This window comes from Meriones unguiculatus, chromosome 12, assembly GCF_030254825.1.
Source record: "Meriones unguiculatus strain TT.TT164.6M chromosome 12, Bangor_MerUng_6.1, whole genome shotgun sequence".
In the NCBI taxonomy this organism is placed as follows: domain Eukaryota; kingdom Metazoa; phylum Chordata; class Mammalia; order Rodentia; family Muridae; genus Meriones; species Meriones unguiculatus.
In genome coordinates this window covers 77,855,424-77,881,299 of record NC_083360.1, presented here as the reverse complement: position 1 = coordinate 77,881,299, position 25,876 = coordinate 77,855,424, and the positions used below count along the sequence as shown (strand labels likewise).

Genomic DNA, 25,876 nt, shown 5'->3' with positions numbered 1-25,876 from the left:
GTCTGTGTGTCACTTTCACGCTGCACGCCAGCACATGCATGCTCTGACCCTGATTACGGAACACGCCGCTCAGAGAGCCTCTGCAAATCACTGAGCAGCTGCTCTGTGTGCGGGCGGGGATCAAGAAAGGGAGCATACCTACATAATGAACATTGATGGGTTGTTAAATACTGTTATCACATGAAGAAAAGGTGGAAACATAAAAGTAACGGGGTCTTCGGCATTGCACTTGAGAAGCGAATGCGTCGGTAGCTGGCTGGTGGACGTGACGGCAACTCTTAGTGGATTCCTCGGGTGCTCGTCGGATGCTGCGGTCCTAGTGTCACTCTGGCTGCTCACAGATGTGGAAGCGGCAAACAGCAATGGCCTGAGTGAGGTGGAAGGCAGAAGCCAGCAATGCTTGTCTCTGGAAGACGGAGACCTCTGGGAGTCTAGTCAAGAGACGTCAGCTTCTTTAAGATGAATTCCAGGGCGAAGCTCTAATCATTCCATGGGGAAATTAGCAGGTAATGTTTTATGGCAGCTAAACCTGGAATCCCAGACACTATCTTCTCAAAATTCTTGAACTCCATTTTCAAGGGGATTTTTTTTAATTTTTTTTTTTATAATTTACTTTATATCCCAATTGTAGCCCCCTCCCTCATCTCCTTCTACCCTACCTCTCTCTTCCCCCTCCATTTCCCTCCCCTAGTCCTCAGAAAGAGGGAGCCCTCTTCCCCTTCCATCTGACCCTAGCCTATCAAGTCTCATCAGGACTGCCTGCATCCTCTTCCTCTGTGGCCTGGCAAGACTGTCCCACCAGGGGCAAGTGATCAAAGAGCAGGCAACAGAATCCATGTCAGAGGCAGCCCTGCTCCCCTTCCTAGGGAACCCCATGGAGAATGAGCTGCCATGGGCTACATCTGAGCAGGGCGTCGAGGTCCTCTTCTTTCATGGTCTTTGGTTGGTCCAGCAATCTCACCACATATTTCTCTGTCTCCTCAGGGCTGTGTTTAACTAGTGTGTTGAAATGTATAAAACTGTTTAAAGAGCCTGAGTTTGAACTACCATAATTTTAGTTTCACTTAAAATGAGATGATTTGAAACACTGTGTTCATAAATTGGTTTTACCCTTGAAGACACATGTCTAACCATGAAAGGGAATGGCTAAATGCTACATCTGTAAGCATTTCATTTTCATTGTTTTCAAGTTTTCATTGTCAGGTTCTGGTACCAATTTTGTTTTTGATATCAAAAAGGACTCGATAACGTTGCAAATCATAAAATCCTCTCAGCGTCTAGCCTTGACTTAGCCTCTTATAGAAGTAGCCACAGTCAATGTCAACATTTTATGAAATTCTGGGGTGGGAGAGGACTAAATCCCTCAGTCCTAATGAAATTCTGTACTAGTTAAGATTTTCATGTCATTATTCAAGCTTCATGTTGCACACCCACATTTTCTTCATGCAATGCTCCGCTCGACACAGGTTCTGGGCAGTGGTGGCATTGTCTTCACTGCACAAGCCCCTCTCTTCTAGCTACTTTTCCCAGGGCACCACTGGAAACTACCACAGACGCCGTGACACGAACATGGCTTTGTTTTCTACTGCTTTGCAGAAACCCGTTGACCTGACTGTGCCTTTTAAGGACACTAAGGAAGCCATGTTTTCAGATTCACCGTCAGTGCCTTTAGTGACAGTGATGATCTGAGCTGCATCTGTCTGGCTGAGGTGTGACTGCGTGCCCACACAGAAAAGTTACAGTTAGTGGCTCTACTCCCCAACCTTCTTTCAAAAAAATTTCCAGTTTCTTCAATTTACATGGCCACAGCCAGGTGAGACAAACTGATTTTAGAACTGTCCCTTTTCTCAAAGCACGTAATGTTATGCCCGCCACGCTCTACATACATCACTTAATAAACTCACCACCAAGAGATGATTTTTTTTTGGCTATTAAATATGCTGTCACATAACTAGCTTTTACAATAGAATCTGTCCAAATCATAACTTTCAAAAATGATTTTGTTGAGACTCGTCTTTTGTTTGCCACCGCTATTCTGTCCTCGTGACACACAATCCTGACACACATCAAATCTGACAGCTTGTATTACATGCAGTGACTTTTCAAATTACGATCTTTGAAAACTTACACAAATTCCCTACCAGCTGGGCAAACAACCTTACATTTTACCTCAACAGAAAACTCATCACTTTGCACTCAACAGTCGTCTTCTCTCTATAATGTTTCTTCTTCTGGGCTTCTCTTCTCCTCCCCCCATCCTGGTGTGCATGAGTCTGAGTGCATTGTGGGTGCGTGTATGTGGAAAGATGATATTAAGTGTCTTCCTCGGTTGCTCTCTCCCTTATTTCTTGAAACAGGGTCTCTCACTAGTCCTCACACTCATTGACTAGCTGGACTGACTGACTGGCCAGCAAATCCACATCCCTCCTAGTACAGGGATTTAGGGACCATGCCCACCTTTCTGAGGGCACGTGGGGTTCAAACTCAGGTCCTCCTGGAGCTTGCCTAGCTGAGCCATCTCCCTAGCCCCAGTTCTGTTTCCCTTTGAGACACTGTATAAGCAATACTAGGATTAAAACACAGTAACATAGGGGATGATAACTATTTTGACCATTAAATTAACTGATAGAAAAGCAGAAAGATATGGGTCCTTCATGTCCCAGCTGCTGATGCAGTGCAAAGGGAAGCCAGCTGGCGAGTACGGTGAACAACCCAGGAGACGCAGCTGAGGAGTGGCAGCAACCTTGATTATCAGATAGAAAACTCTTCTGTCTTCTAAATAACATTAGATGCCTATTATCTGCCAGCGTTGTTGAAAGCATTACTGGTGATTGCTGCGTTTCACTCTCCTTCACGTCACCATGGGTACGTGCAGTGTCTGGTGCTGTACTGGACCATCTGTGCTTACAAGATAGCACCTTGGAGGACACAGACTGCAACACGTGCAGGCAAGGAGAAGATCACGCACACATGGGTTGTGCACGACAACACAGCGGCACGGCCATCACACCAACATTCACACTAAGGGACCATGCGATCTAGTCACCAAAGCAAAAGGAAAAGGGGGGAAAATCGTAACACCTGAGGTAAGTTTACACTTTTGCTAGGTTAGCATTCATAGCTACCCTGGGCTGCGTGTCGCCTGCAGGTTAAGGACTGAACACCTCTGCACTGCGAGTCAAAACAAACCTCAACTCCCTAAGGTTTATTCTGTCAAGTAGTTCATCACAGCAAGGAGAAAAATCATTTTATTAAAACTGAAAGTAATATTAAAGCTACAAACTTAACCAAATACTCAATATTACTAAGGCATTGCTTCAAAACTGAATGTCATAGCACCTAACACACTAAGCACATGACCAGACAGGTTCTTTTGGTTCAAGAAACAAAACTATATGCTATGGGATTGAATAGACTTTAAACTGGGTCCTCCCCTCCTCCATACTGACTTCTGCCTATATAACCAATTTCTCACTGGCATCGTGGTGTCACAATAGCAAGTTATGAAATACAGTAGTAAGTCTAACAGTTTTTATAAGTAATTATAAAAGTGTCATAATTAGTCTGACATGTTTCAATGTTGGTTTTAAGATTAACAAAGATAAATATCGTGTTAATCAGAAAAGGACACTGGAGTAGTGGCCATATTGCGAACCTCGCTCCTCCAGGCCAGTCAGTCAGCACAAAGACTCAAAGGCTTTTCACTCAGTCATAGAGGGATGCTCTTCAGACTCACACGTAATCTCTCAGTGGCGAAACTGAAGAGCCCCAATTGCCAAACTTCACAAGGTGGGGTCACAACTTACTTCTGGAAAAGATTCTGAAATGCTTCTATATTTTTCATATTAGATACTACTGCCTTGAGCCCCAAAACAGAAAGAGCACTGAGCACCTCTTACCTTCACAAACTCCAGGTAGTCCGTATTGGTTCTCTCTCCACCAAGTCTAACAGGAACTAAAATAATAACAGCCTTGTCACGTGCATCTCCAGAGGTCACAGATTCAGTCTGTTTGTCAATGACATCAGAATTGTAAACTGGGGAAACACAATGGGCATGCGTGTATTAAATGCTATAGAGGCAGCCGAATCAACATTCTTACTCTTGCCCCCCCCCTCCACCGCTGGTCATCCGGTCTCCGGTATCCCCAAATGCAAAATCCCGTGCACACAGCCCCTGGAAATTCAGCAGAAGTAAAACACAAGTCTTGATCTCCCTGAGCGTATGTTTTAGCTGGGAAATGGAGGACAAACAGCAAAAGCCAAGATAAGCCAGAGAGTGCTGCACTTGATTCGGTGACAAACTCGGGCCTGCGGGGTGTCTAAGCAGCAAGGCGCTCGCCCCCCAAGCCCGACAGCCTGAGTCCCGCCCCCAGAGACCACAAGATGGGAGGCGAGAACCTGTTCCTGCGAGTTGTCCTCCGACTCGCACATGCTCACTACTCTCACGAACTATGAAGAAATGTTTTCAGAAGCAGAAGATGCCAAACGCAAGCCACTCTTTCAGGACTACGTGCCCTTGTTGGTGGCCAGCTTTGTAGATATCTTCCTATTAAACCTGACAGGCATATTTCCTACTTCTCTAAAGCATTAATTTTATCCTCTTAATAGCTTTCCTGTGGAAAAAAAATAACTTACAGCATGGGGTGGCTTACTTTATTTCAGGAAGTTAAAGCCTCTATTTCTATTGTCAACAGAGTTTCAGGATAACTACAGATACCGGCTACCAAAAGACGACCCCAAACAACCATGAGGGGTGATTTTTTTGGCACATTGGCAGGAAACATACTTGTATGGGAAACTCAGAATTTCCTTTCCTCAAATGTCTGACCTTCCTGCCCAGGCCTCCTTGGGCCAGAACTAGAAGCACGAGTCATCATAGCTGGCTTAAGCTGACTAACTAAAGAGAATGTTCGACCGAGCGTGCCGATACACCCTCAGCACTGGCTGCTGGGGTGCCAGGGTAGGCGAAACTAGAATTGTAAGTTCAAGACCAGCCCAGGCTACACAGTGAAAGCCTGTCTCAGGGAGGAGAAAGATAGCAAGATAATCATTGTAAATGTCCAAGCTTTCTTGGCGAATATGCTTTAATTAATATTTAATGGCATTTACTCAGGAAAAAAAAAATACTAAATTCCTGTTACTTGAAAAGTACAGCAGGGGAACAAATGACTGTCATTTTCATAACCATCATAACCAGGAAGAGATGAGCTACACACACGCACACGCACACGAAGGGTCTGAGCCAGTATGCTAACACAGCTGGAATTTTACGCAGTCCATACCTGTGCAGTCCTGTGCAACATAAATAGTTATTCCTTGCAAATCAGGGTGCCGCGCTTCTTCAACTGCTTTTCTGGGAAAATAATAAACATCCTTAGAGTCCCAACTAAGACTTCCTGTTGGCACCTAAAGATTTAGGTTAAAAAGGACAACACTCTGTGGCTTCTCTGCCTTTCGTGTGTAGCCAGTATGTCTGCTGTCGAATCTATCCTGTGAAGGGTGTCAAAATCAGCTTCACTTTCCAAAGCTGAACATTAATTACACTGTATTACCCAGAGGCCCTAAATGAAGGCTCTCTAGACAAAGCATGCCTTCAGAACCTGGGTAGAAAACTTATCTCCCAGCGCTCAAAGGAGTTCCTTTTGTCGTCAGCTCCCTGGATAGCCTAAGCAGCTAGTCACATGGATCCAAGCTTTGCTCCACAGTAAGATATCTAGTACAAAGAATGTTATTAACCGTCCTTGACCCCAGCTACACTTCTCAAAGTTCTTTTTTTTTTTTTTTTTTTACTTTAAACAATGGTTCAGCTTCTTCACACCATTCAAAAATCAGTATGAGGGGCTAGAGCATAACTCTGCAGTACAGCACTTGCCTAGCACCTTGAGGTCCCCGGTTTGATACCTAGAGCCATGGGGCAGGGGGAAACAAGACACAACAATCGGAGCAAATGAGTTTCCTAATTTAAAGTGTCAAAATTCAGTAAGCAAAACTGCAAACTATGAGGCACTTCTGTGTATTTTCAATGGCACGTGTTGTGATCAAAAAAAAAAAAATCTAAAAAAGAAATTATGCAGATGTGGCAAGTAAAATATTTAATTTGTCTATATCTTTATTTCTGTTTAACTTTAAATATTCTACTATGTAAGTTCCTGTATATTAGTATAGATGAAACACCAGATAGCTATGGCCAAATACAATCTGCAGACTGTTTTTATAAGAATGGTTTTGACAGTTTCAAATATTGAATGAGAAAAAAAGAAGAATGAATTACAGAAACATGTAAGTCTGTAAAGCACCAAATACTTACCATTTGCCACTACAGGAAAAGCATATTAAGCCTGGGGATATCTTGAAAGTTAGAAACTATCTATTGTGATTGTGCTTTTATAAATGTTTGCTTCATGGGCTGGAGAGATGGCTCAGTGGTTAAAAGCACTGGCTGTTCTTCTAGAGGTCCTAAGTTCAATCCCCAGTAACCGCATGGTGGCTCATAAATGTTTGCTTCACTATTTTATCATGCATATGAATTTGAAATGTGAATGGAAAAGCTAAAACAATAATTTTAGCTCTTGACACCTTATTAGGCATCAATTAATTGATTACATTAAAAAAATACTAATATGATCTGCCTCCAGACTCCAATCTAATCTAACGAGAACCTAGTTAGAAAGAGACACTGGATATTTGTACCTACAAGCAAGAGCAGAAAACTGACCTCAGGTAAATGCAACCGTAGTCCCCATGTCTTGACCCCCATTAGCAAAGCAAAGCAGCAGGTTTTTGTGTGGTCTCTCAGAGCTGCAGCTGTGTGCACTCACTTCAAAGTTGGTATTTCTGAACACAAGATGGAAGGGCTGAAGACAACGATACCTTAAAATGTGAGCGACCACGGCTGGTCCGTACCAATCGCCAGCCTTTTTCCCAGACTTCTTCCCGAACTCGATCAGTCGATGCAAGCCGAAGACAGCCACGGGGGAGTCTCCGAACCAAGAGATGATTCTCCTGTGGTAAATCTCGTTCCGCACTGCCTGGTCGTCACAGTGCTTCCCCACCGTCTCCTTCAGGGATGCCGCTGGGGTTCTGAGCGTTCTTTCCCCTGAAAGCGACGCTTCAAATGACGCAGTAAACTTTTTGACGGTGTTGGAAGGCCACGAGTCAGAGTCCGAATTCTCGATGTGCAGTGCATCAGGCCAGGTCCAAGCTATAGCAATTCCAAAGCAAGACTCAGACTTTTCAAGCAGAAAGACCTTGATGACCACAGTAAGTAAACATGCAGCATTTAAAGCCACCCAGGTTACTGAACCAAAACAGAAACTCAGGACTGTACAGAGGCAGAAATCAGAGTGTTTGTAACAAACAGGGTGGGATGGCTGCCAAAGGATTTAAGATTTCTCTGTGCAATAATAAAAATATTCTAAAATTAGACATTGTGATGGCTACAGAGCTGTTAGAATACTCCAAACCACTGAAGTGCTCACTCTAAATGAGTAAATGCATACAGATTATATCCCAATAAAGCTTCTTTAATTTTTTTTGAAATTAAAATTCATGGCCTCTTTTCTTTAACTGTTGTTATCGTTATGTATGTGTATATGTGTGTGTGTATAATATATATACACTCCTAAATATATAACCTGATCATTACATATAGTGTGATTTGTATGTACATGATTTCAGGGCTGACCACTTCAAAGCTGCTTTGAAAGAGGAAAAAAAATGTATGCCAGGCATGGAGGCACACACCTTAAATCCTAGCACTTGGGAGGCTGAGAAAGGCCGATCTCTGTGAGTTGGAGGTTAGCCTAAATGCACAGTAAGACCCTATTTCAAAAGAAAGGAAGGAAGGAAAGAAGGAAGAAGAAATTAGCCATACAAAGCATGTGACTCACGCCTACAACCCCAGCACTTGGTAGGTTGAAGCAAGACAACGGGGCACTGAGGCCAGCCTAGCCTACACAGGGAAAGCCTGCCTCAAGAAAAAAACAAAAACAGTGCAATGGGGTTATAGATTAGTGTTTTTCTGACATTCTCAAAGCCCTGGAATTCATCCTCAGTACTACATAGAAAATAAAAAAGCAGAAGGGAAAACGAAAAGAGGAAGAATGGGGGCAGGGGAGGAGCAGTGCTCAGGAGGCCCAGGCGGGGGACAGGCCAGGAAGGCATTCTAGACCAGAACGAGCCAGATGGCAAGACGTGCTTATGAAATAAAACAATAAACATATGAGTAAAAGAATATGGTAACATCAATGATATACTTAGATCTGAATGTCTCAACTACTCTGTAATTTCTAAATTTTCCAAACTGTGCTACATGTAATTAAGAAAAAAAGAAAAGAAAAAGAAAGTTAAAAAAAAAAAATAGCTGCTAAACTCAGGTACAAATGGATAACCCTTCAATATGGTTTTCTTTTTTGGCAATCCTCAGTCTAAAGACTCCCATACTCCAGTGCCAGTCGGCTGGACTTCTGGGCTTCCCAAAGGCACATTAAGAAAAAAAAAATGTTTACTAATATTTATAGCATTCTGAGTAGATATCTTTAGAAAGATTAGTTTTGATTATATGTTTTTAAAAAAAGGAAGGAGAAAAGGGAAGGGAAGGGGCAAGGGTAAAAGGGAAAGGGAAAAAGAGAAAGGGAAAGGGGGAAAGGAAAAGGGAAAAGGGAAAGGAAAAAGGGAAAAGAGAAAAGGAAAAAGGGGAAAGGGAAAGGAAAAAGAAAGGGGAAGGCAAGGGGAAAGGGAAGAAGGGGAAGGGGAAGGAGGGGGAGGGGAAGGGGACGGAGGGGAAGGGGAAGGAGGGGAAGGAGAAAGGGAAGGAGGGGAAGGGGAAGGAGGGGAAGGAGAAGGGGAAGGAGGGGAAGGGGAAGGAGGGGAAGGAGAAGGGGAAGGAGGGAAAGGGGAAGAAGGGGAAGGGGAAGAAGGAGAAGGGGAAGGAGGGAAAGGGGAAGGAGGGGAAGGAGAAGGAGGGGAAGGAGAAGGGGAAGGAGGGAAAGGGGAAGAAGGGGAAGGGGAAGAAGGAGAAGGGGAAGGAGGGAAAGGGGAAGAAGGGGAAGGGGAAGAAGAAGAAGGGGAAGAAGAAAGGGAAGAAGGGGAAGAAGAAAGGGAAGAAAGGGAAGAAGGGGGAAGGAGGGAAGGGAAGGGAAGGGAAAAGGAAAAAGGAAGAAGGAAGAAGGAAAAAGGAAAGGAAAAAGAAAAAGAAAAAAAACATTCTTCTGCCTAGGACTTAATACACTGAAGAACCCAACTAAAATAAGAAAACGTGAGCTACATTCACTGTGGTGAGGAGCCATGTTGAATCTGCAGTTCTGAAAGAAGAGTCAAGTACATGTAGGACAGTCAACTCAGCTCAATACAGATGTAATCGATTAATTCTTGGGATTAACCTCAGAAGTTGGACGTGCCACGCAGGCTGATGCTCAGAGTAAAAACAACAGCAGCCAGGGACAGAGAGACGTGAGTTACCTCTACCAAGGAAATGCAGTATGAGGCCCTGGGCCAGCAGCATCTGGCCAGTCCTCAGAGTGCAGCCCCAGCCGCAGTCCGTCGTCAAGGCAGAAGCTTCTATTTGAGGGAACTCCTCCCTGTAGGTCAGCCATATTCTAGAGATGAAGTCCTTGCGGAACTCTTCCACGTTCCCGGCGATTACATGGTCTTCGATGGCGCACCCTGATCCTGCAGGCGGCAGCTTGTTTTCATCTACAAGACAGGTGAAAATGTAACGTATGCAGCATGAGGACAGGTGAGGAAGTGTGCCCAGTGGCAACACCATTGCTGGGTTTTTTTTTGTGTTTTGTTTTGTTTTGTTTTTCTCATTTAAAAGGAATACAAGCCTTAGCGGTCTAATCACACAGGGATGAATCCTGGGGTGGTCTGTGCTCTGGGCAAACAGTACAAGGATTAACAGTAATGTGCCGGTAACAGTCAGCATCTTTCACATGTGTAAAATCCCTTCTGGATGACTGACTTTTTACCTCAGTGGGCTCAGGACACACTTATTAGAGCTCTGTGAAATGTGACTTGCAAATAAGATGTCGTGACTTGTCAATATGTAAAAATGAATATCACCACATGAGCTAATGCTTTAAGAAGGTGCACATTGCACTGTCACGAACATTTATACTCAAATTATAAAGTCAAAACTAATAACTTACAGAGTAAGAATGTAAATTTTTTAAAGCCTAAACGTCTTTTTGAATTCGGATACCATTCTTCAGAATGTGTTGCTACCTACACATATCATTTTAAAGGCCTTTGCAGACTGACTGTCTCTATCACAGTTGCTATGGAAAAAAAAACAAACAAACATTTTTTTGCCCAATAATTTACAAAGCACTTTTCTCAAAATGAACAACCGTTTTCCTCAGGTATTCCCAGACAGACCACTTCACCTTTCGCCTGCAGCTGGAGACGCTGCACAGCACTGGTGGATCCTAACAAGCATTAGCTCTGGTTAGCTTGGATGTGTGGGGGTGTGAGCGAGTAAATACAACTAGCTACAGTATCAGTCCCAAGAACCCCAGCATCCCGAGCCTTTTTGCAGGACGGGAAAGGCCGAGAGCCTTCCATTGGACTCTCTCCTCATTCTTCCTTCACCATCCCTTCTGCTCACTTTGAAATTTTCCCATCCCTCTAACTTCACATCGATTCAGCAGATGATGATAAACAAATGAATGCCAAGCTTCCACTGACATGACTTTCTCTCAATATTATAGAGAACTTGAAGTAAGTTACAAATAAAGATGCCTGGAAATTAAACATGACGCTACAATATGTCTAAATGTGCCACTGCTGACAGCAACATTTGTTCTAAATGACGCTTTAAATAGCTCCTGGCTCTCCTCATGCCTCATCTTACAAACAGAGCTCCGATCTCCTCTCAAGAGGTAAGCCATTTCTTACCCTCCTCAGACCTGGTCAGCACTAAATACCATGGAGAAACTGTCAGTACTAAATGAACTCTGTCCCAAGAGCTTTAGGAAGAATGAGGACTCTTTCAAGGAACCACACAATAAAAAGTAGGGGAAGGAAGCAAAAAACAAAAGAAAGTTGCTAGTAATATTGGAGGCTTAGTGGAGACTGACCCCACAATACTAAGAAATTCAAAAAACTACAAAAGCTGTACAAATAGATGGAGTCCAGGCAATGAACTCTTCAATGACCAGAGGGTCCGTTCCACTGGATGGAAAGAACTTTAGGAATGCCTACAGTCAAATGAAAATGAAAACACAACCGGCCAGAACCTCTGCGATATACTGACACAGCTTAAGAGGAAAGCAGAAGGGAACTCCATGAGGGAAGAAGGGTAAGGGGAGAGGAGAGGAGGAACAAGAGAAGGACCTGGAGAACAGGGCCATGGAAGCAGTAGGGAGGATGAAGCCCCAGCTAGAGGGGAAAGGAAGGATGGGAAAAGGAAGGCGTGAAGGAGAGTTCTGGAAAGAGCCTGCACCAACAAAGCCTGGCTGGCTGATAGGAGTTTGTTTCCATACTGCAGAGAGGTTGGGATGTGAGGCTTGGGCAGATCCTTGGTGACGTCACCAGGGTGATCATTTACTTTATTATCGTATACTAACATTACCAGAGAACTTCACAAAGAACACATGCATATCAACTCAAGTAATATTTAATTAGTACTTACGCAGAATCAAAGTCCAAAATATCGAGGCTGTGGCAAAAGTTGACATACTCCTTACCCCCAGAATTGCACAAGGACCAAATCATGTCATAACACATTATGTTAAACAAAGCGTAGGTGGCTGACATGCCACAACAGCGCTTTACACATTTATCACTTACCTTCATATTTAAAATGATAACACTTCCCAAGCAATAAAACAGGTGAATTTCTACTAAAATATGTCTTTGTTTTCAACACCCAACCTGCATGGAGAGAAAGAGGGTTCTGGTGTTAAGATTTCAAAGTAAAAGTCCTGCAGTATTTCTTTCCTCGTGGTTGACTTCAAGTCATCATTATCACTATAACTATGCATTTCTAGAAGTTGCAAAACACTTAAGACAAAGAAACAAAATTAGAGGCTATTTTTGCTAGTTTAAATAAATTTCAGTCTTTTGACCAAAATCTGCCACTTCAGAAACATGAAAGAGGAAAAAAAAAGTGATTTTGGTTTATTTTGACAGGTCACAATGCTCTTCTGTCACAAACTGAAAAGGTAGGAACTCTACTCCTGTTTCCCTCCCACTAACTTCTGTTCACCAAGGAAACACAGATTATCAGCGTTTTGAACTGTCTTCCGTCTCAGATATTTTAAAGGCATGCAGTACTTGGAAGCCCCTGGAGAAGAACCTAAGGAGAGCACACAGTAGGCCAGCATGCCTGGTAAACTTGGTCTCTGATATAACTGTCTAGATGTAAACAAGGCGCTCAGGCATCCTCATCTGGGCTTTCAGTCTACTCTCCTCAGCCCCAACTCAAGTCGCAATCTACTCTTCCGGTTGTTTCCTTCCCATCTGTCAGCAATGGGAGAGAGAGGTGCTGTGCTCTTTGGCATCCATGACAGCAGGAACCAGCCTGAATCTCCAGCGAAAGCATGCCAAGGGTATGAGATCTCTGACTGCTGTTCCCGACTCAGCATTGGAGATACGTTTACACAAAATGTGTACAAGAGCATTCACAGCAACGCTACTCAGAGAAACTCAGAATTAACCGATGAAAAGCAAGCAAAATGTCAGGTAGAATCACACAATGAAGTATTACTTAGACAGAGGAACTACTGGCCGATTGTAACGCCATACACTAGAACCCCAGTACTCAGTGGACTAAGGAAGATCATGAACTCAAAACTAGCCTGCACCAGATAGAAAGAGCCAGAGTTAAATGAGACCTTACCTCCAAAAAGAAAAGAACTGGGACTGCAGGGCATCTCAGGGGCACATACAGTATATGTTTACTATATAAAACTCACTCTGGACCAGGCCTTGAAATCATAGATTTTCCTGCCTCTACCTCCAGAATGCTGGGATTACAGGCATATACCACCATGCCCACATTTCAACATACTATACTTGAGTCTCTAGGCAATGTTCATAATTATATTCCACTGTCATCAAGAGATTCTTATCACACTGTTTACAGTCCATCCATATTCCAGACATAATAGAGTATTTCATTCTCAAGTAAATTTACCCAACGCTTAAATCACAATACTTACTATATTTCATGTTGTTCCAAGCAGATATAAATTTAGTTTTTAGCTTGTCAACTTCATCTGTTCCTGAAGCCTCCATATTCAAATTCTAAAGAAAAAGCCATCACTTGATTCCATTCTTCTATTAAAGTCGATATACTGAAAGAAAAAAAAATAAGGCAAATAAGTAAACAACACATATTATATGGTACCATACTGCTAAAGTTATTTCAATTATTAAATATCATTTAAAGAAAAGTAATCAAAGCAAGCTGAGGCCGTGGCTCAGGTGCTGGAGTCCTTACCTAGCATGCACACAATCTGGATTCAATTCTAAGCTTAATTCCAACCCCCACATAAACCAAGAATAGTGGTCCATGTCTGAAACCCCAGAATTCTGGAGGAAGAAGAGAATCAGAACTTCAGGTTTATCCTCAGCTGCGTAGTGAGTTCAGATTCAACACTAGCCTGAACTACAATGACCTCATGAACGAAAGAAAGGAAGAGAGAAAGAAAGAAATGCAGGTAGACAGGAAGGAAGGAAGGAAGGAAGGAAGGAAGGAAGGAAGGAAGGAAGGAAGGAAGGAAGGAAGGAAATTTTCATTTCACAGAGCTTTTCTAGAATATGATAGCCTATAAATATTTTAACTATATAAAGCATATAATATATAGTACGTAAAATAAAATTACCATATAACCAAGTGATAATGTGCCCACTCGCTCACAAATGCATATAATAAAGTACCTGAAAAGTATAGTCAGCTTTAATGCTTGCAAGAACACCCAAGGCTTCTCTATTTGTAATTACAGAAGCTGACTGGAAATCTTACGGAAATGCTGACTGTCATCAGAATGGGAACTTCCGCTTACATTAAGTAGTCCTTACTTTCCATAAAACTGTATCAAATTGTTTTGCTTTTGAAATTCTGACATTTTCTACATTATCTTCCTGTCTCAATACTGAAGCATTTAAAAAGATAAAAAGGGTGGCTTAATTTTATAACAGAAAGTGCTTTTGATTTTAACTAGGAATAAATGAAACTTGAAGGAAAATTGAGATGTGTGATAAAAATCTGAAAGCCTGAGCAAATTACAACTGTGACTCCCGGGTGAAGATAAAGGGTTAAAAAGTACGGGACGTCAACTATTTTCAAAGATTAAAACTCACAGCTGCTTTCCTATCGTTAAACTGTGAGTCCGTCCAGAACAATCAAGTGCCGAACTTGCTGACGGAGGAGATGAGGCTTAATTATTTGGAAAGCAGGTTGTAAATCTAGGGGGTGGGCCAAGTTTAAAGGCCACCCCCCCTCCCCCCGAAAGTTACAGTATCAGACTGAGGCTGCTCCAACCAGCTCCGCAGGCCAGAGACTGAGAGAAAGCTGTCTTTAAGCAACAGAAAAGGTCCTGGAAGGGAAAATGAAGAAAGCTGGCGGTGCCAGGATGCCGTGGGAACCGTCTGTAACTCTAGAGGCAGCAGCACTGTTAAGAGGTTAGCCTGGGCTAGGTAGGGAGCTGCAGGCCACCCGGGGGGGTGTGAAGAGGGCCTGACTTTGAAACCTGGTAAAATGAATCCTCAGTCAGCCATCTTTGAAACGGAAAAACATGGGCCTGGAAATAAAATTACAAAATCTTCGGCTTCAAACAAGCAAAGGCGAGCTGTGGGAAACCTCTGGAGACACGTCCGGGACCGGAGCCTCCGCTAGAACCACATCTGGCGCGGAATACTCCTTTGTCAAACAGGTGTGACCAGGGTGGTTTCCCGGGCTCTGGGTGAACAGGGCCTGCGGTGTGCTACTGCTTTGCCAAGCTGTGTCCTAAAGTAGAAATACGACCAGAACACAGGAGAAATTATAGTTCAACAGAGATCACTTGTCAAGTAAAAATATTTAAATGTGTTTCCTTATTAACGGGCTTCTGTTCAGACTAGCTGAATGAATGGTTTGCTTTCATATGCAAAAGATAGTTCCAACAAAATTCTAACTCCAACAGTCACTCGACCTCGGGGGTTTACTGACGGAACATGAGAGAGGGGGGCTTGAGAAATCGCAGGTTAGGAGAAAGAGACAGAAAACTTAGGATAGTTTCAAGAGGGCGATCAGTCAGTACTGGAAGCACCAAGTTTATGTTCGAATCCCTTTTTACAGACAAAGCAAACACAGTTCACATTGGTCCAAGGACGGGGTTCATGAAACAGTTAAGCTCGCTTTCCTGTACGGCAGACATGGTCCAAGGTCTCACAGACAAGTTAAGGAAACTTGGCAAAAACCCCTGCTAATTTCTGTCTCAAGGGAGAGGCTAAAGCACGCTTTTCAGTGGATAACCTGTAGCAAAGCAAGCTTGCCAGGCCAGCAGCTGTCTACGGCTTGAGAAAGAGCCTCTTCCCAGAGTTTTACTACTGCTTTGTGGAGGTCTTTGATTTGCAGAGTACATCTTACTACGGGTCAGCTCACAACTGTCTCTAACTCCAGTTCCGGGGGAACCAACACCGTTTCCTGGCCTCCACAGGGTGTACGCCGGCAAGACGCTTGTACACATAAAATAAAATAATCTTAAAGAAAAAAAAAAAAACATTTGGTCACCCCATCTCGGGGAAGGTTTTTTTTTTCCTCTCTCTCTCTCATTTAGGCAGCTTCCCCAAAGCAGGAGGCTCTCATCCTGGGTTTAAGTGAGATCACCCAGTGGCTCCTGCACGAGATTTTGTCACCCGGCACCCACACAGAGAACAGGCAACTGATGCAGACAGTGGCATTCAGCTTTTTATTGCCATCACTCTGCCATATGCAAAAAAAAAAAAAAAAAAAAAAAGACTTTACAATGAAGACATTACAAAGTTTTCCAGTCAGCTACTAAGTCCATAGAAACCTCACCTCCTTAAACTCTCAGGGCAGCTCTGACTAGAGGAAATCACAAAGATCACTTTGGTTAATTCAACTAATGTAGTTTCACCTGAAAATAAGACTGCGGTGAACAGTGTGACAGCTGAGTTGTTATGCCCAAGTCTCACGGACCCCAAAGACCACCAAGGGGCCAATTCTGATGCAAACGCAGTAGGGCCTTTTTATTACAAGCTGGAGCTCAGGCCCACACTCTCACTAAGCAGTTGAGAGGAGAGCCCCAAGCTCAGGGGGTGAGGGTAGTTTATAGGTCCCAGTCCCTCCCAGCATGCCCAAAGCTGGGGAATTCCAGCCTGGCAAGCCTCTATTGGTTGAAAAACAAAAGGATGTTGCATTTTAAACTAACTGGCTGTGGGAAGGTGCCAAAACCATTAATGTCTGGCTTCCCTAGTTTGGCTGTCCTAGGGGAGAGCAGCGATCTGGGCCTGTTTCCTAGCAACTGTATCTCTAGTGGGCAGGAAAGAATGCAGTAAGGCTGGTTCCTCCCTGCAGATGGCTGGACATGTCTGGACTTTGTTCAGGCTTGTGTGTTGCACTTTAATCCAATAACCTCCCCCCAAAATTTTAATTCTTTGGTCTCTCAGAGCGAGTACAAGCACTTGCTGAAACTGATCTCCAGACCCCAGAGCCAACTGCCAGAAGTTGTCTTCTGACCTCTCTAAATAAGTTATGGCACACAAACGTGCATGTGCACACACACAAACACACACACAATGACTTTTTTTCCTTCGGAAAGACACTGAATATTTGTCTTACTATATTCTGAAGTCCCCCTACCATGCCCATTTCCCTTTCCAGAAACTTCCCTGGGTTTTGTTGGCTTCAGTACAGTCCCCCTGTGGAAGCCAGGCCAGCCTGGAGCCTGCTACCCTCCTCCTTCCATTTCCAGAGGACCAGGAGGACAGGCATGTGGCACCCTGCCTGGCCAAGATTTTAAAAAATTAATTAGAGCCAATTTGTGCAAGCTTTAAGGCAAGTTATACGAACCTATAGCGCTGGCCTGTCTGGAAGCTGAGGCAGAAGGGACACCTGGACTAGCGGTTCAAGGACAGCCTGTACTACTCAGGAAACCTTGATTTAAAGGAGGAGGAAATCATCTCAGATCTAGAAAGCCTGGGCCATAGCCACTTCCCAGCATGCTTCAGTCCCTCCAGGGTCTCACACCTGACCGCTGTGTCAGGCTGATTTTTATTCTATATAGTTGATGTTACAGACTCGGCCCAGAAAATCATCAAGACAACAAACCTCGCAACTGCCAGATTTCTTCTCAAAAGGTGCCAACGGTTTATTTCTTTTCACAGTTTAAAACGTTATGGACATCAGTAAATCCCTTTCCAAACAGACATCTTTAATGCCCACTACAGCTGACCTAACTATCATCTCCACATATCTGCTGACCATACATTCTGACAAATCTTTTCTTTTGCTGTTTTGGGTTGGTTTTCTGTTTGTTTTTGTTTTCGAGATAGAGTCTCTCTATGTAACCAGGGCCGTCCTCAAACTCTCGGAGATCTACCTATCTCTGCTCTCTCGCACTGGGAGGAAAGGCATGTGCCGCCACCACCAGTGACAATTCCACTTTTAATTAGAGGATGATCACGTGACAGAGGCAATAACTCCAACTGTCCGGCAATAACTACACATTAAGGGACCCCGACGATGCTCACTCCTAAACTTTAATGCTGTGCAGAGCAGAGATGACTAAGCAAAGATCTTCTGGAAGACGGTCATTTTCACAGTCATTTTTCTGTTCTTAACTATGAATTAGGACAGCTATTAAATTATAAACTAATAAGTAAAGGGGCTATTCAAGCCAAGGCTCTTGAAGAACAGGTGAAGGTAATCAGCCTCTCCCATCCGGCAATAGTCCCATCCAGAATATTTTACCCACTGAAGCTTTAAAGCCAGAAAGCTGGAGACAGAACCATAGGGAATGGCTGTACAAAATACATCTTAGTCACAGTGTACATAAACATATGCCAGGTTCCTTCCTCCGCTGGTATTCTGTGTCAAAATAAAATACAAAAGTTGCTTCCGAATACTTAAAAGTTTTCTCATTAACACTGTGGGAAAGGAAGGAACACAAGGAAAGGGAGAGGGGGTAGGAAGAGAGGGAGCAGTGAGGGGATGTGCTCATGCTACAGAGCGTGTGTGGAGAGGTCACAGCACGACTTTTGGAACCTGTTCTGCTGTGGGTTCTGGGAAGCAAACTCAGACCAGGCTTGCCCAACCAGCAACATTACCTACTGGCCCGCATCACCAGCCTTCATCTTGAATTCTTCATGTGCTTTTTGCTACACCATTAAATAAAATGAAGAGTAGAGTCTGCTCTGAGTTTTTCATTCCTTACCACCCTTTTTATGCTTTGCATTTTACTATGTTTTTATTCTTTTTAATTGTTATACACGGGAGGGAGAGTAGGCACACACCCAGGCAGGGGCCGGTGGAGGCCAGAGGCATCAGATGCCTGGAGCTGGAGTCCCAGGCAACTGGGAGCTCTCTAGTCTGAATGATGAGAACAGCACTTGGGTCCTCCACAAGATCGGTAGATGCTCTTAGTTCTTAAGCCATCTGTTCGTCCCTTACACGCCTACATTTTTATTAACAAATACCAATCCCTTAGCAGCTATCATCTCTGCTTTCCACTCTCTCCCTCCATCTCAGTTCTTTGTTTATAGAAATGCTAACGATGTACCCACTCCTTCTCCCTCCTACATCTGCCAATCACCGATGTTTATGCTCTCAGCTTAGACTCTAGAAAATGTCAGTCCTCCTTCAATGACACCTAAGAGTCCAGCACACTTAGCATAAGAGAGGCAGGGGTGCTCATAGTTACACCAGCTAATGGACAAGCTGACGGCACTAAAACAAAGATTAGGAAAAAAAAATTCAAACATAAGCAGCAACCCAAGATAGAGAGGACACGAATCCTCAGAATGAGGTTAGAAAACAAGGAAGGATCAATAGCAAAACAAATAGCTCAATAGTTTAGCCCAAGAATGCAACTAGTAAACATTGAGGATTCCTCACATGCTCCATAAAAACATTATGCTGATACCCAGTTATTTCATAAAGATAACCTAAACGAAACGTAATAACCAAACATCATCTTGAATCCGAACGGTGGAGAGGGCTCTAAGTACGGAGCAGACACACATTTCCTACGCGCCTGTCCTGCAGCTCCAGTGCACATCTGCGCTGCAGGCGGGAAAGAGTCATCATCGTGACCACCCTACGTGAGACACAAGGGCTGAGATGAACTTGAAGATTCTTGTAAGAAGTATTAATGAGGGGGCTCAAGAGACGGCGCACTGGTTAAGAGCACTTGCTGCTCTGGCAGAGGACCAGGTTCGGCTCCCAGTACCCACACTGGGCAGCTCCAAACCGTCTGTAACTCAAGTTCCAGGGAATTCCACACCCCCTTCTGGCTTCTACAGGCACGAGCCCATGGTGCACGTACGGACAAGCAGACACATATACATAAAATAAAAATAGATACTATTAAAAGAGTTATTAAGGGCTGGAGTGACAGCTCATCAGTACTTGCTGCTCTTCAGAGGACCTGAGTTTGAGTCCTAGCACCCACATGGCTCACAACCATATCTATCTATCTCCAGTTCCAGAGGACCCAGTGCTCTCTTCTTACTTTTGATGGTACCAGACACACACGCCAGGTGTACATACATCCATCTAGGCAAATACTCATATACATAAAATGAAAATAACATAAATCCCAAAAGAAAAAATAATTAGTCTTTCCTTCAAACCATTAAAACAAAAATGTCAGGTAATACACACCTTTAATCCTAGAAGTTGGGAGGCAGATCTCTGAGTTCAGTGAGGCCAGCCTGGTCTACAGAGCAAGTTCCAGGACAGCCAATGCTACTCTAAGAAACCCTGTTTCAAACACACACACATATTATTAATATCTGGACTATCGGAAGATAGCCTTATTATCTTGGTTTTATCTCTTATATATAGAGTTTACTACATTTTGATAAACAAATGTTATGTCACAATCTCAGTAAGTCTGATCAACTCAAGTCAACTACAAACACTTGAAGATTTCATACTTTAGAAATGCAGTTTTGCCAAGCTGTTAAATATTCAGTCTACACATAAAAATCAACACTGTAAGAACTGAAGCTAACAGAAATCTCCAGACTGAAAAGGAACTTACAGAACATCAAATAACTAGACGGCATTAAAATCCTTAATGGCTCATGATCACTGGTCCTGTGTGATACACTCCAATCCATCAGTGATTTCTCTTAACCAGCAATGCGTGGCAGAGAGACGTAGTGAAAGAAGATGTGGAAGTAAGGGAGGCTTTACACAGATGGCATTCAAACTGCAAAAACCCCAACCTGCCTACTGGTTCACACTCACCCATCACAAATTGTTATCCTAATCAAGGATCCAGCCTTGGCCTATGTAAGACCTCCTTGGCAACACCTTTGCCAGCCACACTTCCTCAGCCTCTGACCAAACACTTCCAGAACAAGGTACTTAGCGATACTGTACTAAACCCAAAATACAGTTAAAACCGTAAAGGCCCAATACTGTTTTAAACTGTTCGTTCTTCTGAGAACTGTTCTAGAGAATCCATGTTAGCTTTAGGGTATTTCCTCATGTTTAACAACTATATTTCCTTGAAAGGTGGTCTATAGTGGGCTAGGGAGATGGCTCTATCCATAAAGTGCTTGCCTGGCAAGTATGAGAACCTAAATTCAATCTCCAGAAACCACGTAATATGGAACTAAAATTCTCCCCTACGATTTCCAGTAACTGCTTGTGTTTGGGTCCTTAGAAACTAATCCTTCTTCAATTTGAAATCCCAGCTGGTGTGTGTGTGTGTGTGTGTGTGTGTGTGTGTGTGTGTGTGTGTGTGTGTTTTGTTTGGATGGGTTTTGATTTGCTTTTTGTTTTTTGTTTGGTGTTAGTTTGTTTTGAAACAGGGTCTCTATGTAATCCTGGCTGTCCTGGAAAATTGATATGTTGACCAGGCTGGCGTCCAATTCACAAAGGTCTCCACCTGCCTCTGCTTCGAAAGTTCTGAGATTGGCAGCACGTGAGCACGTGCCTTCACACCAGCCACCAGCTGGTATTTTAAATTTTCTTTCCAAATCTCCTCCAATCTTCTCTTTTCTACCTGGATGAGCCCCAATTCCTTTAAAGGATCAGAAGGCGGGTAGGTGATGAAGACCTGATCACTGGTGAGGGATTAGAAACAGGGTGCAGGAGAAAGCTAAAACAGTGGAACTGACACCATGCAAGAATGTGTCACACAGGTACACACACAAGACAGAGTGCTAAACAACTCAGAGATTTCAAATCCAATGCTGAGGAGGACAACGGTCACACCAACAGAAACAAGAAACCAAGCGGAGAAGGCTAAGTTTAAAACAAGGTGTAGTGAGGGGCTGGAGAGAGGGCTCAATAGTTAAGGGCACTGGCTGCTCTTGCAGAGGACCCAGGTGTTTCCCAGGAGCCACGTGGAAGCTCATGACCGTCTTTAACTCTAATTCCAGAGATCCAACACCGTATTCTGGCCTCCACAAGCACCAAGCAAGCCTGTGGAGCCATACATGCAGGCAAAATAGATAGACAGATAGGCAGACAGACAGATAGACAGACAGACAGACAGACAGACAGACAGAGTTTTAAAATGAAATAAGACAGTGAGTTTGAAGTTTGTAAGAAACATGGATAAACTTTTTCCCAAGTCATCTTTCATTGGCCACTTTTACAGAGAAAAACTTTATATGTTATGTAGTTACTGACCACATAAAGACAAAATATCACATTCATTCACCAAATAATTTGAGAAGCAAGGAACTAAGGGAGATAAATCAAGCCATGAAACTCAGCTCCTGCCATCACCTACTTTATATGATAATGGCACACCACTAAATGGCCTGTATCACAGCAGAGATACAAAGGGTGATGGGAGAAATATTCCCAGTGAGGGCATCACACAGGGTGTCACAGAACAAACACAGTCACAACTGCACTGTTCAGATACAAAGACCAAAGACATACAAATGCAGCTTTCTGTTCTGAACATAACCCAGGAAAACACTACACATGACATTCAGAAGTGCACTAGTCCCCTCAACAATTGCATCTATTGTTAAAGAGTAATGCTTGAATTGTGTCATCACTCCAAAGAACAGCATTGTTTCAAACAGTCACAAACACAATCGCTTCGGCTTACAAATAAAAATGGTTTGGGTTTTTTTTTCTTTCCTAGTCATTCTTAAATAACATTACAATTAGGAAATATACCCAGAAGTTTGAATCTTGATTAAAAAAAAAGCATAAAAATAAAAATTTAAAAAAAATAAAATAACTGGCATGTTCTTCGGTGGATGTAACTGCTCCTGGGGTCTCAATAACTGTATACTATGATAAGGCTTACGTTATAATGTCCACTGTAGTAGTTTTATAAATAACTGATTTTTATAATCTATTAAGAAGTAGTGTACTAGACACCTGTTTTAAATTGATAATATAACTTTGAATACAATAGCTTTAGTGGAACATGGTTTAGGGTCATGAAATGACACAGTAATCTTTCTTTGCAGGATTCTTGTTGAGCACAATGATGAGCTGGAATCTTAAAATCTTATGTGTGTGCAGAGGATAGAATGGGTAAGGAGACAGCTTGATAGGGCTGAGAAGCCCAATTCTCCCTACGGTAAAATAACAACATATAACATACGATGTTATATAATACAATATATGTAAACATAGAGAGAGAAATGAACTGGAGCAGTGAGGAGAACTCTTCAGTGGTGAACTTGAACAGAAAGCGTTCTATGAACTCATGGCTTCTTGTTAAAAGAGTACGCATGGGTGGCTGTGAAGGACCTATTTAAAAGGTTCAGCAACAAGAATACCCAATAACATATTCAGCGCCCAGATCTTGGTTTCAACTCACAGTAAATAAACCAAGACTTGATGGTTAAATAGCTGATTCCAGATCTCCAGCACAGACTGTACTAGATGAGCACAGAACATCTCAGAGTACAAAACAAAAAACAAACAAACAAAAACCCAACAACCAATGTGAACACATCCAGAGGAAATAGGAACAAGCTTGGAGGCTGCCACTGGCCAGATCTGAGATAATTTATTACTGAAACAAAACAAGAACAAAAACGAAATTTTTTTAAAAAGCAAGGTAAAAAGATGGTGGGGCTACAGAGATGGCTCGTGGATAAGAGCACTGACTGCGCCTCCAGAGGAGCCGGACCCCAAGCACCCACAAGGTGGCTCACAACCGTCTGTAACTCCAGTGTCAGGAGTGACACCCGATGCTGACCTGACGCCCTCTTCTGGCCTCAGAGGTCACTCCATGTACGTGGTGCACAGTGAATGACGGTAACAGATTACAACTCAGTGCAAAGAAATTCTTGTTAAAAATGTAGGTGCATAGTTCTGAGAAATAAAAGGAAGAACTCAGAGTATGCAATCCCATGCTTAAAATCACGGCATTCTGTAGACCGATGTGGCTGGAAACTGCAAGCTAAAGGAGAGCCAAAGAAAGTCAGCGAGACTCTCATCAGGATGGGGAAATGGCTCCTCTCAGAAAATTGCAGAAAATGAAAAGGATTGACGGAACTGAGAAATTACTGTGAGACAAACAGCAGTACAGGGATCCACTCAGACAAGAATTATGGCTACTCAAGCATACAAAAATTACTAGAAAATAGAATAGCCACATAATTTGAAAGTATCATCCCAGAGTAATTATTCAGCGCAAACAGGGAAGGTATGATAGAATATAGAAAGCTGGTCCACGGCCGCAACGATGGGGCAAGCTGTCACAGTCTTCTGCTAGGGGGGAAACAAAAGGTTGATGGTGCGATCACCTGAGTCACAGATGTGCACTATGTGTCCTGGTGAGCTTCTCTGCTGCTGGAGTGAACACTGACCAAAAGTAAGTTGGGGGAGGAAAGGGCTTATTTCATTTTAGGATTCCCAAGTCATAATCAGTCATGGAGGGAAGTCAAGGAGGAGCTAAAGGCAGCAGGTGGGAACTAAGCAAGGAGGTTGGAACTAGAGCAGAAACCAAGAAGAAACTGAGAGATGATAAGACATACCCTACAAAAGTAATTGGTATATACTCAAAAAAAATGTATCAATTGTCTTTAAAGATAGGGGCACAGGGAAGGAAGGAGGGAGCAGTGGGGGAAGAGAAGGTTCTCTGCCAAGGAAAACGGAGAGGGGTGGGGTGGAGCTCAGGGGCAGAGCAGTTGCCTACACGCCCATGTTCCAATGCCCTAGGTGTAAGTGCCAGCGCTGCAAAAGTAAGGATAAAAAGAGAGAAAGGAAAACAGGCAAACGACCAAATAGTCTACGATCTATGACTAGATTCAGTATTCTTTAAGCTATGGTAATATTGTCATGTTTGGGTCACTGGAGGTTTTGAACGTTGATGAAACAATAGATAACATTAAGGTTAAAGTACAATGGTCTACTAAGGGTGGCTTGGCTGTGGGAAAATGACCCAATTCTTAAATTCTGCATGAGGAAGTGCTTAGGAGTGATGCGTCACAATAGCTTCCTCAAACTTCCAAACAGCACAGTAAGAAAGAAGGGTCTACCTACCTGTAAGCAGATCGGTGACCGGTGACAAGGCTCAAATGAGGTTAAGTGTTAACATCTGGCAAGCTAAGCCTGGGCTGGGAGGAAAGTGTGGAAGTTAGGTTGACCTTAGAGCAGCTTAACTACTTCTTCCTTTGAGGGCAAACAGGAATGCAGCATTCCAAAGCTGGCTAAGATTAAAGAAAAAGTAGTAATTCTACCAAATGGTAGAAGCCCGCCTGTGTGCTGATCCACCTGAGGCCCCTGGAGCCTTGCCTGAGACCTCCCTTGCTAACTCAGCTCAGGCCATAACCAGAGAGGAGCGGCTAAGTTAGGTAACATTTTCTCCAAAGCCAAATGAGCAAGCGATACAACTAAGACACTGTCGCCGAAGTCGGGTGATCTCAGAGTCAGCGTCCTTATAACTAATAATCACCGACATAGCACCAGGGGCGCTGGGGAGCCTGTGCACCCAGCACCCTTCTGACCCTTCATGACAGGGCTAAGCCCGGCTCTACTATCCTCAGGGTCTAAGCTGTGCTGCACAACTCTGGACGGCCGTAACAAGAGACCCTGAGTGCAGGCATCCTGACTCCAAACCCAACTGCTTTGTCAGGCACTCCACACTCACACCACTGTGAAACAGGAAGTCTGACCTGACCGTACTAGCCCAGTACCCATCAAAAATCACATGTCTGTATTCCTCTATGTACATTTGTTTTTATAGATGAGCCAAGTACACGAAGTTAGAATTTACCCAGACGCCCTGCCAAATCTCAAGCGAAAAATAACAAAATTATATTTAGTAAGGTGCCACTCAGTGTCTCACTAAGGGTTTCATTGCTGTGAAGGGTCACCATGACCACAGCAACTTTTACAAACTAAAACATCTAATTAGGGCTGGCTTACGGTTTAAAGGGTTAGTCCACTATCATCATGGCGGGAAGCATGGCAGCACACAGGCAGACACGGTGCTGGAGAGGTAGCTGAAAGTTCTACATCTGGATTTGAAGGCAACAGGCAGAGACAGAAAGCAACCCTGGGCCTGGCTTGAGCCTCTGAAACCTTACTGCCTACTACCAGTGACGTACTTCCTCCAACGAGGCCGCACCTACTCTAAAAAGGCCACTTGTCCTAATCCTTTCAAAGGATGCCACTCCCTATGAGCCTACGAGGCCATTTTCATTCAAACCACCACACTCAGCCATACTGCTGTAAATGGCTTTAATGTGTCACATGTAGATTCAAAG

General features: G+C 43.4%; 1 protein-coding gene across 8 annotated transcripts in view; it reads right to left on the bottom strand.

Moving 5' to 3' along the window:
* Atg4c (autophagy related 4C cysteine peptidase) overlaps positions 1-25,876 on the bottom strand; it is a 79,076-nt gene that overhangs the window by 48,288 nt on the left and 4,912 nt on the right. For all 8 annotated transcript variants that reach the window (XM_060365943.1, XM_060365945.1, XM_060365946.1 and 5 more), the window contains 6 exons: positions 13,165-13,299; positions 11,792-11,875; positions 9,461-9,694; positions 6,872-7,202; positions 5,284-5,354; positions 3,900-4,036 (listed from right to left, as the gene is read on the bottom strand). In XM_060365943.1, coding sequence (XP_060221926.1) covers positions 3,900-4,036; positions 5,284-5,354; positions 6,872-7,202; positions 9,461-9,694; positions 11,792-11,875; positions 13,165-13,240 — 933 coding nt within the window. In that variant the 5' untranslated portion in view covers positions 13,241-13,299. Of the gene's footprint in view, positions 1-3,899; positions 4,037-5,283; positions 5,355-6,871; positions 7,203-9,460; positions 9,695-11,791; positions 11,876-13,164; positions 13,300-25,876 lie in introns of those variants that run through there.